This window comes from Zootoca vivipara, chromosome 3, assembly GCF_965207765.1.
Source record: "Zootoca vivipara chromosome 3, rZooViv2.hap1.1, whole genome shotgun sequence".
In the NCBI taxonomy this organism is placed as follows: domain Eukaryota; kingdom Metazoa; phylum Chordata; class Lepidosauria; order Squamata; family Lacertidae; genus Zootoca; species Zootoca vivipara.
The window spans coordinates 87,536,977-87,554,781 of record NC_142586.1 but is presented as its reverse complement, the minus strand read 5'-3'; the positions used below and the strand labels follow the sequence as shown (position 1 = coordinate 87,554,781).

The window sequence follows — 17,805 nt, the reverse complement described above, 5'->3', positions numbered from 1 at the left end:
CACAGCCCCATCTAGGTAAGATGCATTATTGCTGGGGACGGGAGGGTGGCATTGTGGTTCCACCCCACCCCACGGGCTGCAACTGAGGTCCATCAATTTGTAATTACTTTTGAAAACCCTTAAAATATTTTCCTCAACTTTGGATAGGTGCATACGGGAGTTTACAGGCAACACAACTTTAAACTTTTATTTTTTTTAAAGCAACAACAAAAAGGGAAATATTTTACCTTTTCTTTTTGTGCAAAAATTGGATGCAATTTCCCATTTGGAAACGTGAAACCCTTCCCCAAGTCACCCTGATGCTCTTTGTACTTCAGGCAATACCCTGCTCTAATGCCCACTCCTTGCCCACACAATAATCCTAATATATATCACTGTTCAAGGATACGGGTTGTTGTTTTTAAAGCCAAAGTAAGCAGGAATACATTAGCCACATATTTATTTTATTTGATGTATTCATACCCCATAAATACATTTATGGTAAACTTTTACAAGGTGTCTCAAGGGCAGTAAGTCAAATAATCAATAAAATTAAGAAGAACAGGCCAATAAAAATAAAAACAGCGACAAAGAGCACCATATGCATTGAATAATATAGATCTTTGATGTTTTCTCGACAAACATGGCTCCTTGCATTTGCTTTATGTCTGGCCTGAGCAACTATTGAATTACCACGTATTAACATGACATTTTTATATGACATGAAAAGTAAAGAGAAAGCCCAGCCAAGGATCTGATAATAGCCGCCCGTAGCATTTCTCTTTTGCTGTTTCCTAAGTGGTCAAAGTGCTTCATGTATGTTTTCAGTGATCGTTCCTTACAATAGGAGGTGAGTCAACACCATTCCCCATCACTGCTAAGGTACTGAATGTTCCTAAATTAATGATATAGCAGCTCAAGAGTGGCTTGTAAGAATCATGTGGTCTCAGACACAGCAGCCAGCTCAGACCTCCTCACATGTTGAGCTTCTCAGGTAGACTGAAAGGGAACGAAGTCTTGATCACCTAGACCAGGCATGTCAAACCTGCGCCCCTCCAGATGTTTTGTCCTACAACTCCCATGATCCCTAGCTAGCAGGACCAGTGGGGGGAAAGATGGGAATTGTAGTCCAAAGTATCTGGAGGGCCGCAGGTTTGACATGCCTGACCTAGACCCTCCCAAAGCGAGTTAAGCTTACTCTATTGTCTCAACCCCTTCATACATTAATTAGACTTAAGCATGTTGGCTGGTCATTCTATACTTGCAAGAGCCTTCAGGAAGCAATGTTGCCCCATGGGATCTTGTGAGGGGTAGAGTGGCCAAGAGCTTAGAAGCTCCAGGGGCAAGGGAATGGGGGACATTTTGCTCATATGACTATGCCAGGCATCCCCAAACTTCGGCCCTCCAGATGTTTTGGACTATAATTCCCATCATTCCTGACCACTGGGACTGTTAGGTAGGGATCATGAGAGTTGTAGGCCAAAACATCTGGAGGCCCGCAGTTTGGGGATGCCTGGACTATGCCATAAATCAGAACAAATGCTAAGAAAGACCTAACCTCTGAATAAGCAAATCATGATGACTGCTCAATGAACATGACATCTGGAGGGGCCCGAAGAAAGCAGAGCATTGTGGTTATTAAAGGGCCCATTTTTCTCACACAGACAACCCTGTGACAGCCTGTCAGCTAAATATATGCTCATTTTTAGGCCATCAGCTTTGCTGACTCCACCTATGACACTAGCAGTTCCTGAATTGACCTTAGATCCACATGTTATGCAACCTTGATAAATATAGATGTGTTTTGATTTCGCTTCTTACCCAGTCTGGTGAGCAACCTCCTATTTGTGTTGGGCACATGTACAAAGTACTTACGTCACAAGTGAAAAATGATGCTTCACCTTCTCCTTCTTCTTGTTGTTTTAAATTGTTTCAGTATCTTAGTCTTTTTGTGACTTCCTGTCACATTTACCTAATTAATGACTCAGTAATTTCAGTTGTCCCTGGAAGAACTCCAGGTTCCAAGTAATCTAACTGCCCTGTGCATCATTGAGAGAGCTTAAGTCTGGAACCAGACCATGAATTCTATAAGCTGATTGACTGAGCTTAAATGTAATATAGGGACACAGTTAGGGGAACCTCACAGCTCCCCATGTACACAGCTTTCCCTAGCCGAAGCTCCTTCTGGGGCTGTTTCGTCTCCCTGATTTGTTCACTTTAATTGCTCAAGGATTTCCGTGCTTAATGCAGCTGAGATCAAAATGGCCTGTTCTGTTCCATCTGAATGGTATTCCAACCAAGGTATTGTCTGGCCTAAGGATCATATAACTTTGTTTGGGAAACAAATTCCACTGAAATCTGTGGTACTTGTTTCCAGGTGAATTGGTTGACGATAGATTCTGGATGGAGCCTTACATTTGAACCAGATGATATAGCATCATGTTTTAAGAACGTAAGAACAGCCTGCTGGATCAACATACTGTTCTCACAGTGGTAGTCTATAGGAAGCCCCCCAAAATGGATCTGAGCACAACTGCTTCTCACTTGTGATTCCCAGCAACAGGCATTCAGAGGCATACTGCCTCCATTCTCATGGATCCCAAAAGTGCTGTGACCCCAAAAGTTAATGAAGTTAGTTCTTCCCTCACCCCAGGCAGCAGCCTCCCCTCTAGCATTTCTCAGATGAAAATGGGGGTGTTCTATTCTACATCAGGAAGCTTCTCCAATGTCTGATCTTGCCGCACACATCTACATCATATACATACCTCCACCTCTCAGCTTGAACTAATCACAGCCTCTCTACTGGACCTACCTCACAGGATTGTTGTGAAGAAAAAATGTCCGAGGGAAGGGATTGTGTGCAACACCTTCCACAGATAAATGGAATGAAATAAAATTTTAGCCGTAAGCTGCCTGAGTCCCTGTCAAGAAGTAAGGTGGAATATAACAACAACAACAACGGAAACTGAGAGAATTATCAGGAACATACCAGAGAATAAATCCTATTGAACTCAGTGGGTCTTAGTTTATTGGGCTCCTGGGCATTGGCTCCTATGCCCCTGTGGCGTTTGCTCACTCATTATGGAGATGTCATACTGGGGGAGAGAGAGAAAGGGTTAATAGGCTGACCAATAGGAAAGCCCAGGGGCGGAGCCTAACTGTGTTTAAGGTTCAACACAGGGGTTTTGGCAGTGAGTTCGGTTGGTTTCTTGTGGGTGGGAGGCATAGGAGTCAGAGTGAGTTGACAGAGGGGGCACAGAGAGTGAATCGGATTGCAGTGTTTCGAAGTATTTTAAACTACTTCTTTGCGTTCACAATAAACTGCAATCTTTGTTAATACATTACAACCTGGCTGAGTCTGAATATATTACTGGGCAAAAGCCAGTGGTGGCAGTGGAAGAGATAAGCTGTGGTGGTGCAGGGTCTATAGTCCGTGGAACACATAGCTGCCAAGTCTCGCGTTTTCTCCAGGAAATCCCCGTTTTTCCAGCTGTTCCTAGCTGAAAAAACGGTTTTTTTCCGGTTTATTCTGGCGCGGCAGCCATTTTGGAACTGGGCAAAGCAGCATCAAAAGTCACTTCTGAGCATGCTCCGCCCAGTTCCAAAATGGCGGCAGCACTACTTCCGGTCTGCTATTTCCAACCCGGTCCCTTATTTCTCTGACAGCAACTTAGCAGGTATGGTGGAACGACCGGGGGCTCTGTGCGAACGCCACAGCCCCCAATTTGGAACGCTTTTAAAAAGGGGGATATACAAATTCACAGATGAACAAATCAGTCAATGGTTGCTAGTTATGATGGCTGCCTACTACCTCCAGGGTCAGAGGCAGTTGTTGGGGGATATGCATGGGAGAATGCTGCCGCCTTCATGTCCAACTTGCAGGTTTCCGATAGGCATTTAGTTGCCCACTGTGGGAACAGAAGGTTGGACCAGGTGTGCCCTTGGCCTGTTCCAGGCTGGGCTCTTGTGTTCTAAATGCAGCCCCGTTTCATCCAAGGGGAGACTTTGGATCTGCCAGATCTAAAGCCTCCCCTCCCCCCTCATTTCCTAAACATGCCCCCAGAGCAAAGGTGAAACTATGCCAAACACTGGCACTTATGCGATTATTTCCACTTCCACTGGAAACAATGGTAGTGAAAAATCTACAAGGAAAAAGACATAAATTACTTATGGCTTATGATGATTTCACACCTAACGCGAAACTCAAATTGTAATACCACTTTGTCTCCATTATACTGAATGGAGAAAAAACAGAGGATGCATTTTTAAGCCTCAGGAATGAAAATTATTAGCTGCATCCCTGTCACTGCCTAGCAAAGTTGTGTATGTTGTGCACACCATCTTGCCTCAGCAAGGTCATCCAAAGAAGAAAAACTACACTCAAACTGCATCAAAGACCAAACATTGGAACTGAATAGCACGGGAAATATTGACTGACAATGTTGTGCCATTTAGCTGAAAACTTGTTTAGAGTCTTCTTCAGCTTAAAAGGCCTCCGGGTCTGTTGTGAACATTGAGGAAGCAAATAGGAGACACACAGTAATTTTGATGAATGCAGTTGGGTAATCACCCATTTTACAGAGCTATTGTGCAAATCAGTCCATTTGCAGTCTGTGTCACTTTTTCATATATTCACCCATCTTGTTTCTGTATTAATCTGTGATTTAAACTGTCAACAGAAAAATACATTTCTGAACCTTTCTTTTGAACTGCTAAAATGCTCTCAACATATTCATTTTAAACATATTTTTTTTTGTAAGCCTGATAATGCAATTGATAATGCCTGAATAGTCCTGGAGTATGCCGACCCAAGAATGATTTTGGCAAGAGCATGGTATGGAGAAAGTAGTTAGGGAAGTTTTCCTCTCTCTCTCTCATTAGACCAGAACTCAGAGACATCCAGTGTGGCTCCATGTTGGAAATACAGGCTAGACAAAACAAATTACTTTTTCACAAAGCATGCAGTTAAAACTATGCAATTCATTCCCGCAAGGGAAAGCAATGGCCACCAACTTGTCTGGCTTTAAAAGATGCTTAGACAAATTGATGGAGGATAAGGCTGTTGATGGGTTGATGAACCATGATGGATATGTTCTCCCTGCACAGCTGGAGGTGCTATGCTTCTGAATACTAGTTGCAGAAAATGACAGGAGGGGACAGTGCTGTTGTGCTTAGGTCCTGCTTGTTGGCTTCCCATAGGTATCTGGTTGGTTTCTGGGAGAAGAGGAGGTTGGACTAGCTGGGCTACAGGTATGATCCGGCAGGCTTTTCTTATCCCATGTTCTCACCCTATTTGAATTGGTCTGCTGTTATTATTCCGCTACAATGCAACATCACAACCTCTTTGAGCCTTTGAGATTGGATGCCTTAATAGTAAATCAATCTCTCAGTAAAAGGCTGCAGACAGAAGCAATGTCTTCGTTTTATGAAAAAGGGACTAATTCACCATGGATATTATACCAAGGAATACAATAACACCAATGAGCATTTGAAATTCTTTTATTGTTGCTGTAGAATAGGTTTGTTCGTTTGTGGCTAAAACATTCTAACAGTTTGGTAAAACCTGAAAACGAAGGCTAGTCTGGAGACCTTTTGCAACCCCGTTGTCTCTTAATACAATTTATTTATAAAATGAACCTATAAAAATGCATTGCAGAAGCAACAAGGTTTGAACGAAGACATGGAAGCAGACATGACACTTAATGAGATCAACAATGAATTACTAATTATATTCAGTGCAGGGAAGGGAACTTGGTCAGCTATAACCATTTGATGACGAATACAGTCCATAAAAAGAGTTCACTGTAATTCTAAGAAAAAGTGCTGGGGGCGGGGGAGTGCTTAGTCAACAGAGATGACGTATAACTAAGCGAGGACATTTCAAGGGACATACCGGTATGTAATCTCAAGTCACTAGAGAGAGTAGGGAACTTGCTTCTTAACAAGTGTGGGGTTATTTCCAGAGTGGCCAAGAGAGTGAATAGGGAAGGGGCAGCCAACATGTAGCCAGTCCTATAATTCCCACAAGTCCCAGTCAACACAGCCGGCAGTTAGGGATATTGGGATTTGTAGTCCAACAATATCTGGAGGGTCACAGGTCCCCCTTCCCTCCACTGAATAGAGATCGGTTTCTTCCTGCCAGAAAGCTTTCCCCAATCTGGTATTTTGAATGACAGCGCCCCCCGTTTATTTTTATGTCAAAAGCAAAGGTAACAGGTGCTCTAGAAAACAGGAAGTTAATGAATCAAGCATATAAACCAGAGTGTCTGAGACACTGAGAATGGTGACCTTCCAAGACCACAGAAGGTCCAACAGCCACATGTCACGGCCTGCCAGGTGCCTGACAACCTGCCTGGTGGATAGGTGTTTGTTTGTCCTAGCTTGCTGGCTCCCTAGTTTTTCAGGCATCCCCTTTTACTGGGAAGTGGTCCTATGCAAAGGACTTTCTGGAGCAAAGGGTAGGTGGCACTGTGAGAGTCCTCTGTTTGGCATTCTAGGAGTCATTTTTCAGTTGTGTGTTTCTTGCTGTAGGGGAGTTACACTGGGGTGGGTGGAGTGACTGTGGACATGATGCTTCAAGTTCAATTGCCATCTATAGGATGCTGCTTTAACCTCAGCAGGTAAAGTGTTCCTAGTGGCTGGGGCTTCCAAATGTTGGCCAGTAGAACTGAGCAGTGAAACAAAAAATAAAAATATTCTCTCACATAATCAAGGAGGTGAAAATTTTCACAGTAATACTGAAACACATTCCCTCATGCTTCTAACACACTGTGTGAAAGAAAAACCCATCATCTTTTTCAAACATTCAAGTCCTGTACATCTGTATGATTTCCTTAATTGCAAATCCAATGTGCCACTCTCTTTATACTCTCAGCACCTGGATAGGAAATGAGGGGGGATCCAGCTATTGACACTTATCATGTGAATCTTCGTGAGGTGAGCATATCTACATGTGCCATTTGTGATCTAAAAACACATTATTAAAGCAAACAAGCAAACAACAAAAAATCTTAACTTTTCTCATGTTTCATCACAATCCAAATGGGAGATTTTTTAAAAAATAAAATAAAAAATGTAACTGGTAATTCTGATTGTGTGGGCAAAAAGATGCTTTGTTGGCGTTGAACAACCATGTTATGTGCTGGCTCCCTGTTTCCTACCTTGTGGATGGTTTGGTATGTGTTCATGTTGTAGGCTAATCCAGTTTCAAACATGAGATTGCCTACTTATCTGAACATATAACAACCATTCACGGGACTTCAATACAGCCAGCCTTAGGTGGGCTGCTGACAAAATATTTGTTGAAACTTCATGAAAGTCCTTTGCCATAATATTTACCTCAAGATCAACTCAATTGATTTTCATTGAAACCGGTTTCAAAGTACATGTTCAAAACTTGTTTCAAAGCTTGTTTAAAAACTGAGGTGTACAAGTTGTAACAGTTTAATCAACAGACAGAACAGCCGTATAAAAATGGAGTATAACAGAATAGACCCAAATTAAGATCTTTTGTTTTCTCATTCTGCAGGTCAGAAAATTTGCTGATACTAAGGATGATTCTCTCAGAAAGGGAAAGGGGAAAAGAGCTAAAGAAAGGCCAATATGGAGCATGTAATGAGTGAGGACTTTCAAATTTCACAATTTATTTATGGCAAGGCCATGTAGGGATCACAGGCCACTGCTTTTAGCACAATTTGCTCAGCTATTTATAGATCCTGAAAGGCTCAAGAGCTATAAAATGTGATTGGTTGGCAAATTATTTTGCAGAGACATTGTATATGCTAGCTGCCAAAGAGAGACACTCTGAAGATACATTCAAAAATTAAAAAAATCACATAACTGTTCTTTCTCCTTTTACAATATAAGTGCACAGTGTTTTAACCAACCACAGCATTAAGACAGACCAATGATTCTCATGCAAAATCTCCCACTTTTGCAAACCCTGTGGCACATCTGAAAAATGTCCACAAACTTAACCACCCTCCCCACAATATACACCAAATTTAATCTCTTTCTGAGTTGTGTAATTTTTTACTATAAAACCGATGACATGCAAGTTCCAACAATTCAAGCCCACCAAATGCTTTTTGTTGCATAACAAAAATGACAACAAGAATCACAAAATACCACCGCACAAAGCTGTACAAGTATAGCAGCACAAACATAGCCAGCGTGAAAGATGTCCAGTAAAAGAGTGAAATGCACTTAACAACCATGACCCTGAACTCAGATTTACAGGGTGGAATTTTGCTTCTTCCTGTTGCATCAAAGTATTTTTTGCCTTCATAAAACAAACGAAGCCTTTCTTCCTTTTCTTCCCAGCGCTTCTGACACCAGAGTTGCATTTCTTCCCGAGAGGTTGGCAGAGACTGTACTGGATATCTCTGGACGTGAAAATGAATTTCCTTTGGGAAGTTTCCATACAGAAGATGCTTCTCGGTTTGAGGAATGTTTTGAGGATATGCCACTGTTATGTCATGGATAGCATCAAGGTTGTTGCCTAGGAGGAAATAGATAAAGACTATGAATACAGCCAGAGTCAGTATTCAATCGAACTGAGCACTGATTAGATACTGTGAACAACTGAAACCAGAATCACCTAAAAATCTAAGAGATCCATTATAAAATGTCATTTTCTGTCTTCTAGGTCCAGAAAAATAGGCCACAAACCTTTAAGATTATGTTTTGCCATTTGTTTTCTTCTCTTCAATCAAAAGAACTTTTGAAAATCTTATCTATTTAATTCCAAAAATTCAACCAATGTTCAACAAATTAAATTTGTATTATTATTACTTTTTTTGCTCAGTGTATTTTTTGTAACCTGTTCTTCAGGGAATATTTCAGTCCCAGAGTGAACAAAAATGAAATAAAATAACAGAAACCATATACCCCTCCAAATAAACTATACAAATAATCTACATCAGGCTTCCTCAACCTCGCCCCTCCAGATGTTTTGGGACTACAATTCCCATCATCCCTGACCACTGGGCCCTGCTAGCTAGGGCTCATGGGAGTTGTAGGTCAAAAACATCTGGAGGGCCGAGGTTGAGGAAGCCTGATCTAGATCCATAAAAGTTTGAATAAGAAACAAACACATCAACAACTCCATCATAAAACAAAGCTAAACAGCAATGAGAATAACAACTAGAATTTCCAATTTAACCTGATACCTGGGTAAAGAAAACAGGGCATCCAACTGACTAAAACAAGCCAATGGCCTAAGCAACAGTTCTCACCTCCATCTCTCAGTTGGAGCACCCCACTCACTTCCCCTGCTCTCTCAACCAAACAGGGCCCTGCTCTGTGCCAACAGACTTTTTCACCCTGTGGCTTATGAGGAAATCGTTCACCTCCATCTCTAGTCTACCCATGCCCTCATCCTGACTGGTGTGGACTGTTGCCCATAAGCACCCACAGCAGAAACCTCCCACCCACCTTTGCTGCAACAGTAGCAGAAACGAAAACACAAAAGAGTAGCTTTGTACCACAAAAACAACTTTGTTCCTTGCTTCTCAGGGGGAAAACCCCCCACAAACCGTGCAAATAAATAATGGCCAGTTTATGCCTGAACACAGGGAAAGCGAAGTCTGCAATTTTCACCCCACTTGTTAAGGGGTAAGTCCCACTGAATTCAATACAACTTACTTTGGAGTAGACATTGTTAGGACTGCAAGCTAAGTCATCTATGTATCTTCTATTGCTGCTTACTTTTAAGATGGAAAGTGGTCTACTGTATTATTTACGCTCTGCATATGTGCACCAATGCCAGCTCTAACACAGTGCACTACTTTCTTGCCTTAACAGTGTCCCAGATTTTTTAAAAGTGGTTTGAGTTACTTTTCATTCAAAAAGATGAATAAGTTAAATAAATAATAAATACAGTAGCAATACGACATTATTTATTGCAATCTAAAGTTAGCTTGCCTAATCCGATGTGGGTGCCACACTAACTGGATATTTAAGCTGTGGCAGCACATTAATTTATTTTGTATTTCCTTTTACAACTTCAGTCTGCTGGCTGGGGTAGAGCTGACTGCGTTAAGAGATTTAAAACAATGGTTGTTTGGAAATGCAGGCCGGCTGCTTCAGGAGGGCTTTTGTTGTTGTTATAGATGTACACATACTGGAAATGGGCAACATGTTGCATAGTTGGGTATAAAATATATCTCTCTCTCTCTCTGCTTTCAAAATTCTGCTCTTTGGCATTTTTTGTCAAATATTTCCATCGGCATACCTCTCCCATGTCATCACAACACTGTTGCAATACTAATGGGAGTATATGCTTTGCAGTATTATGACTGCATACTTTTGCTATGACCCGGTTCTAAACATTTATATGCTGGCACAGCCACTCTTAGCATAGGATTTTATTTCCACCTTACTTTATCATTCTGTCAGATGTTATGGCCCGGAAGTAGCCAATGTGGTGTCCTCCAGATGTTTTGGATCATTTCCATCAGCCCCATCCATCATGGCCAATGGTCAGGGATGACTAGAGCTCTAGTTAAAACATCTAGAGCAGGGGTGTCAAACTCAAATTCATCGGGGGCCGCATCAGCAGTTTGGTCACCCTCAAAGGGCCGGTTGTATCTGTAGGACTATGTGTCCACTCTTTATTATCATAAATTATTGTCACTGCATTCAATTATTACTGTTTTTTGTAATAATGTAAGTAATAACTAGCTCTGAAAGCAGAAACATAGTCAGAATAATGGCAAGTAGATATTCAAATGTACAATTATTGTACAATTTATTGAAAAATGATTTTTGGTAACTGCACTGGGTGGTGGAGGCTCGCTAGGGTTTCATGCAGGACCTTTGCAGAGCTACTAGTACCTGGAGATGCTGGGGTCCTTCTGCATGCAGGACAGATGTTCTGCCAGTGAGCCACCACCCTTCACCAAAGGGACTGGCTGAGGTTGACTCACTGGAGCTGCTCTCCTGGTTCCAGGGTTTAAGGGCCAGAAGTATAAAGCAGCATCCTATGTTTCTGAGGAGAGGGAGAGGGAGACGGAGACGGAGAGGGAGGGGAGGAAGGAAGGAAGGAAGGAAGAAAGAAAAGAGGGAGTGGGAGGGAGAGAGGAAGGAAGGAAGGAAGGAAGGAAGGAAGGAAGGAAGGAAGGAAGGAAGGAAGGAAGCAGTGCCCCACAGTAAAGTCCTGGGTTTATTTTTAGTTCTTGTATTGAATAACATAGATTGAATTAAACATGATAAAGATGATAACTGATGTATTTCTATTTATAAATCACTTTAAGGTATATATTGGTTGATATATGGGGAAGCAGTAATGGTATATAGCATTTAAGGAACCTGAGAGAGAGATGAGGAGAAGTCAACTAGGAGGGATGGAAATTAATGTAATTTAATTTGTGGATATTGCTAATCTGAGATTTATTTTCTATTATTATTTTGTATTTTTCATATTATTAATATTCCAAGTGTGTGGATGAGTTTTATGTTTGTACTTTTTAATCAGATTTTCAATAAAGTTCATTTTTAAAATAAATAAATAAAAAGGAAGGAAGGAAGGAAAGAGGGGAGAGAAAGAAGAGTAGGAAATAAGGAAGAGAATAAAGAAGGAAAGAAAAAGAAAGAGGGAGAGAAGACGGAAAGGGAGAAAGAAGGAAGGAAGTAGAGGGAAAGAAAGAATAAGAATGAGGGAGAGGAAGAAAGTTGGGAAGGACGGAAGGAAGGAAGGAAGGAAGGAAGGAAGGAAGGAAGAAAGAAAAGAGGGAGCAGGAGGGAGAGAGGAAGGAAAGAGGTGAGAGAAAGAAGAGTAGGAAAGAAGGAATAAAGAAGGAAAGAAAAAGAAAGAGGGAGATAAGACAGAGATAAAGAAGGAAGGAAGGAGAGGGAAAGAAAGAATAAGAACGAGAGAGAGGAAGAAAGAAAGGGAGGGGGGTCGCCGCCTTGATTCAGCGCCAGAAAAGAGCGCGAAGGGACCCAGGGGCAAAAAGCATTTCCCCGGCCCCAGCTGTTTGTCGGCGCTTTGTTGGCACGGCGCTTCAGCAGCAAGGTCCCACTGCTGGGTCCCGCTGGCTGGGGCGCTCGGCGGGCCACATGACGAGGTCTGGCGGGCCGGATTTGGCCCCCGGGCCTTGTGTTTGACACCCGTGATCTAGAGGGCGCCACACTGGTCCCCCATGTCATAGGCTCCTTCTGTCACCAGAAATCCCTGACATTGATTCATTTTTCCTCTGTCTTGCTGAACTAACATAGATTCTACCCTTTTGGACCATGGGCCATGCCATTTCTGCACATTGTACAGTACCCGGCATGCAGCTGGTGTTGTGTTATATAAGGAATAATAAAAGTAACTGACGACTGGCGGTCTTAACATCTTCTCCGGGTCTGTTTCAGCCTCTGTGTGCATGATTCCCAGTTGGCTCACAAAAGTTGTGTTTCATGGATTGCAAATACCCCTCACCCTCCTTGCTAGGTCCCTGTGGTTAGTTGAAGGAAAGCAAGTTTTCACACACAAATTATAAACTATAAATTAAAGTAAAGCTTCAACTTTGAGCAAAGTTACTTGACATTTCATCAAAAATCCATTGGAAATACTTTAGAGAAAATGTCAAGGATGGAAGTGTTAAAGCGAATCTCTTTCAAAAATCTAAAATGTGAAGAAGGTCCCTTCCCATTCTTCTCCAAAACATACAGTGCTCCTTCTGTGCACTTCACATATTTTTTCTGGTGCTACCACTCTGCTACAAGCTGAAATCTATACTCAAGTATGGCAGGCAGCTTTCAAAGAGCCTCCTTACGGTACATCTGAAGAAAATATGTTAGCCTCTAGACATGGAGATCTAGGCTGCTAAAATCACCAGCGAGACTGCTTTGTGGTTCTGCATGACTTTTTACTACACTTTCAAAACTGCAGGAAAACCACTGTTGAGTTTGACTGAGGTCAATGCAAGGAAAGGAAATTACAACTGATTTGTCAAGCTTCATGTGCTTTGGATGTCACTTATGAGAGCACCTGGAATGAATGATTGGTCCTCCATCCAACATGAATAGCATACACCTGCATACTTTCTTGACCCAACAAGTGGGGCTGTGCCCTCTCCTGCAACAGCCTGCATGAATTTTCAAAGCACGATAAGCCTTCATTTGAAAACTAAGAAAATGTAAATGAGCCTTAGCAGCAGGAGCTGTAAGGATGCCTTGAGTGAGAACGAAAACAGTTTTCAAGTATGTCTGAAACGTCCTAAGATCTGTCTCACAAGAAAGGCTCTTTGTTATCCATATCAAGTGCTATTTTTCTAGAGAAGAAGTGGTGCCGGAATTCACCACAAACGCCTCCCTTGTTCTCTTATAATGGCAATGGTGCCCACCTGAGAGGTGCTGGAACTGAATTCCAGCAAGTTCCAGCTGAAAAAAGCCCTGTCCGCATTCCCCTGCAGATTCAGAATATTCAGTTAAACAAGATCTACTTGTTAAGGAAACAGAACGCACAACCTAAAACTCGTGCAGAATAGAGATCATACTAGCTTGTCCTCAGTGCAACTCTTTAAGGCCACGTTGCTTTATACATTTACCTCATACAAAGTCCCACTGAATCCTTCTGAGTAAACATGCATAAGATTTCACCAATATATTTGATTTCCAGAATATTTGCTTTGTACTTTCTCTACCACTATAGTACATTGAAAATTCTTTCTTTCTTTCTTTCTTTCTTTCTTTCTTTCTTTCTTTCTTTCTTTCTTTCTTTCTTTCTTTCTTTTCTTTCCTTCCTTCCTTCCTCCCTCCCTCCCTCCCTCCCTCCCTCCCTCCCTCCCTAGTATAACCAGATTATGAACTGCGTTGTACCTCCTGCTATTATTACTTGATGAACTTCCCACACTATAGTAGGGGCAAGCCAAATAATGTCATTACTAAGTATGTGTCATAAGGTAAAGAATAAAATGTAAAATCTCTTTCTTCTTTAGCATAATGTCATATAGCATAAAAAGTACAATCTCTTCTTTAGCACAATGTCTCCCACAATCTATTAATAACAGGGATTTCATATATTGGTTGGTAACCTGAATTTCACTGACGCTTCCTTTCCTTGGACCACTGTTTCTCCAGCTTGGGACTGAACACATCATTCAAATCATCTGTCTAAAGACTCTAAACCATTTCTTTATTTGTAAAAAGTTTGTAAAATTTTTACAAAAATGAAGTGAAAAATCTTGCCTGTTCTAACATAATCTTGACTAATGCAGTCTTAATAATTTAATAGAATTATTATCTGAAGAATATTAATATCTGAAGAAGTAAGTGTGCACGCACATGAAAGCTCATACCAATGACAAACTTAGTTGGTCTCTAAGGTGCTACTGGAATGAATTTTTTTATTTTTTTGTTTTAATTGAATGGATCTACCCTCTAAACGAATGTACTAAGCAGAAGGCGGCTCTTTGTATCTGGAGTTAGCACACTTCTAAGAACAGAGCAGCTCAGAAAACAGAAGCATCAGTATTCCACTGCTGGCAAACTAATAGGAACTCATGCATAACAATTCTTAATAAAGATAAAGCACTAAAATGGGCACTGGCTCCAGCTACATAGAAGTAACTAAACAAAAGACAATCCAGAAAACATTATTGTCTGGCTCCTTTCTATTAATATTTCTTTAGACCTATTTGCATTTCACTTAAAGTTGCTCATATTTCAGGATCTACAGACGTCACATCTTCCTCTCAATAATTACAATGCAAAGCTAATTGTTTTTAGGCATTATGTCTGAGGCCAGCAAAAGGCAACTCCCAAAACTCTAACTAAGCTTGTGACTAAAGTAAAAGCTTCCCTAATAAATCACTGTCTTCAGTTAAATGCATTTTCAAAAGCAAACCTAAAGTCACTTTTATCGCATTGGATTTTTAAAATTCTCCTTTTATTAAAAGCATCTTGCCTGAATTCACACAAATTTAACTTCATTGGTTAAATTTCTATCTTACTATCATGGGAAATTATTCATCCTTGGCACATATCAAGCTCTTAAGCTTTTCTCTACTTGGTTTATGAAAAGAACACAGCATTAATCTTGTGAGGTGGATAAACAAACACACACACACACACACACACCAGTGGGTGAAAAAATCCAAACGATGTAGTATGGAGTGTAGGTTTGTCTGCAAAGATCTTGGGAAGCAGAAGTTAAGACTTGGAATGGTCAAAATGACATTGCAACCGGTTTATTGAGGTGGAATCCAGGGCAGCATATGCCTTCCACATGGATCACCAAGCTGGCTGTTCTCTTTGCCTAAACCAGGAGAGTTTGTCAGCCCAAGGGCTACAGCTGGCAATCTTCCCAGAAGCTACATGCCAGTTTGGGCAGAGCCATGGATATGACTTTTACCTTTGTATAGTTGGGTACATTCTAGATGCGCAAAAGTTGGAGGTTTCCACCCCTCCCCCTGCCCTTCATCTCTTCATCCATCCATGCAAGCAAGAAACATAACACTTGAAGGATGCATTCAAGCCAGGCCAACACACTTGAGGGTGCGAAGCATAGCTGGTGATGCAGGACTTTTTGGGGGGCGGATGACCTATGAGGAGGGGGTTGGGCAATCTGGTGGGGGAGGGGTGGGTGACTTGTGAGCGAGATGGAAAGGGGGACCAGGTGAGATGCGAGGGGATGGGGAGGAGGGGTTTGGGGTGAGTTGTAAAGGGGGGGTTGGCAATGGGGTGGGGTGGGGTGAAGGGGGTAGATGAGGTTGGTGAACAATGCAAGCAGAAGCCACAACCTGTAGTTTTTTTGGGAAACAAAATCGGTAAAGGGGGCATATACTTCAAACAGCATTTCAGTAATAACAAAAATAATGTTACACAGCAACCAGATAGCTCAGTTGGTAGAGAATGAGACTTAATCTCAGGGTCATGGGTTCGAGACCCATGTTGGGGGAAATATTCATGCACTGCAGCGAGTTGGACTGGATCAGGGGTCAGCAACCTTTTTCAGCCGTGGGCTGGTCCACCGTCCCTCAGACTATGTGGTGGGCCGGACTATATTGGGATGTGTGTGAATGTATTCCTATACCCCACAAATAACCCAGAGATGGATTTTTAATAAAAGCACACATTCTACTCATGTAAAAACACCAGGCAGGCCCCACAAATAACCCAGAGAGGCATTTTAAATAAAAGGACACATTCTACTCATGTAAAAACACGCTGATTCCCGGACCGTCCGTGGGCCGGATTGAGAAGGCGATTGGGCCACATCTGGCCCACGGGCCTTAGGTTGCCAACCCCTGGACTAGATGACCCTCGTGGTACCTTCTAGCTCTATAATTATATGAGAATGTAGGTTTAAAGAAAATGTAGGAAATCAGCCCTGAGTGCTCACTGGAAGAACAGATCGTGAAGCTGAGGCTCCAATACTTTGGCCACCTCATGAGAAGAGAAGAATCCTTGGAAAAGACCTTGATGTTGGGAAAGATGGAGGGCACTAGGAGAAGGGGACGACAGAGGACGAGATGGTTGGACAGTGTTCTCGAAGCTACGAACATGAGTTTGACCAAACTGCGGGAGGCAGTGGAAGACAGGAGTGCCTGGCGTGCTCTGGTCCATGGGGTCACGAAGAGTCGGACACGACTAAACGACTAAACAACAACAACAGTTTTAAAGAAACCTGGGTGAAACAAACTCTTAAGCATCTAGCTCATTACTATCTCCTCTTCAGTCTATGATACGCCTGTTCATAGAGCAAAGACACAATTTGCAGGATTAAAACCCAATCATTCAATCTGCCTTTAACGATACCATAGTGATGCTACTGAATATTATACAGGGTAAACATTCTGGTTGTCAGGAAAGTCTAGCTATCGAAAGCTGTGATGTGTCCCTTCTGGCAAGCTATGTAAATGAATCTGCATGGAAAATAAATAGCACTTTTGCCTTCTCAATTGCATGTTTATCAAAAGGGTTTGGGTGTCTTGCAGGCCATACAGACGAATGAGGTTGCACTGTACTCCTGGCATCTTGCCAGAACAAAATCTAACTGCCAAAAGCTGATGAAACCTCTGTCAAAGGCCAACTGTGAGGCAAGGAAAGAATCCTAAATGTGCGCCTAAGAATGTCATTGTGCACTCCTGCCTTTGCAACAAGAAGCAACTTTACCAGATAGCAGCAAAAAGTTCAACAGGGCCCTTATTATCTCCCAGCCTTTCTTTACATGACAAGAGATCTGCCACCTATGTCCTGAAAATTTGTAACCCTGGCCAGATTGCTAATGGTTTCCCCCCCCCCTTTTTAATGCACCCCAATCCTATGCAACTTTAGTCAAACCCTTTGGGTTACTTGTTTTCAGGTTGCGGACCGCAGGAAACCCGGAAGTACCAGAAAGGGTTACTTCCGGGTTTCGATGCTTATGCATGCGCAGAAGCGCCACATTGCGCCACACGCGTGCGGAGACACAGCGCTGCAGGTTATGAATGCTGCGGGTTGTGGACGTGCCTCCGTCATGGATTACATCCGCTACCCAAGGTTCCACTGTATTCTGTCCCACCCTTTAGGGTAGGGGTGGGTAAACTGTGGCCCTCCAGCTGTTGCTGCATGTGCCATGCTGATTGGCATGGAGGGCAACAACATCTGGGGGTCAACCCGTTCCCCACCCCTACACTTTAGGCTTTTGTGTCTAAAGTTCTTGAGAGGCTTTTCCTTTCCAGTGCTGACGCTACCTACATTGTTTAAAAAGAAGTGGACCATTGCATAGTTATTCTTCTTCCTCTCTTATGAGATACGAGATAAGGGCTTTCAAGCTTATTGCATCCAGGATAACATGCATTTGAGGCATTATTTGTGCAGAAAAGCCCTTCATTTGCTCCAAAGTTCATGCAA

The 17,805-nt window shown here is 42.2% G+C and overlaps 1 protein-coding gene across 2 annotated transcripts in view; it reads right to left on the bottom strand.

Annotated features, from left to right (window-relative positions):
* Positions 1–5,462: 5,462 nt before the first annotated feature.
* Positions 5,463–17,805, bottom strand: part of LCLAT1 (lysocardiolipin acyltransferase 1) — an 86,664-nt gene continuing 74,321 nt past the window's right edge. For both annotated transcript variants that reach the window (XM_088666615.1, XM_035111484.3), the window contains one exon: positions 5,463–8,479. In XM_088666615.1, coding sequence (XP_088522741.1) covers positions 7,983–8,479 — 497 coding nt within the window. In that variant the 3' untranslated portion in view covers positions 5,463–7,982. The remainder of the gene's footprint in view (positions 8,480–17,805) is intronic.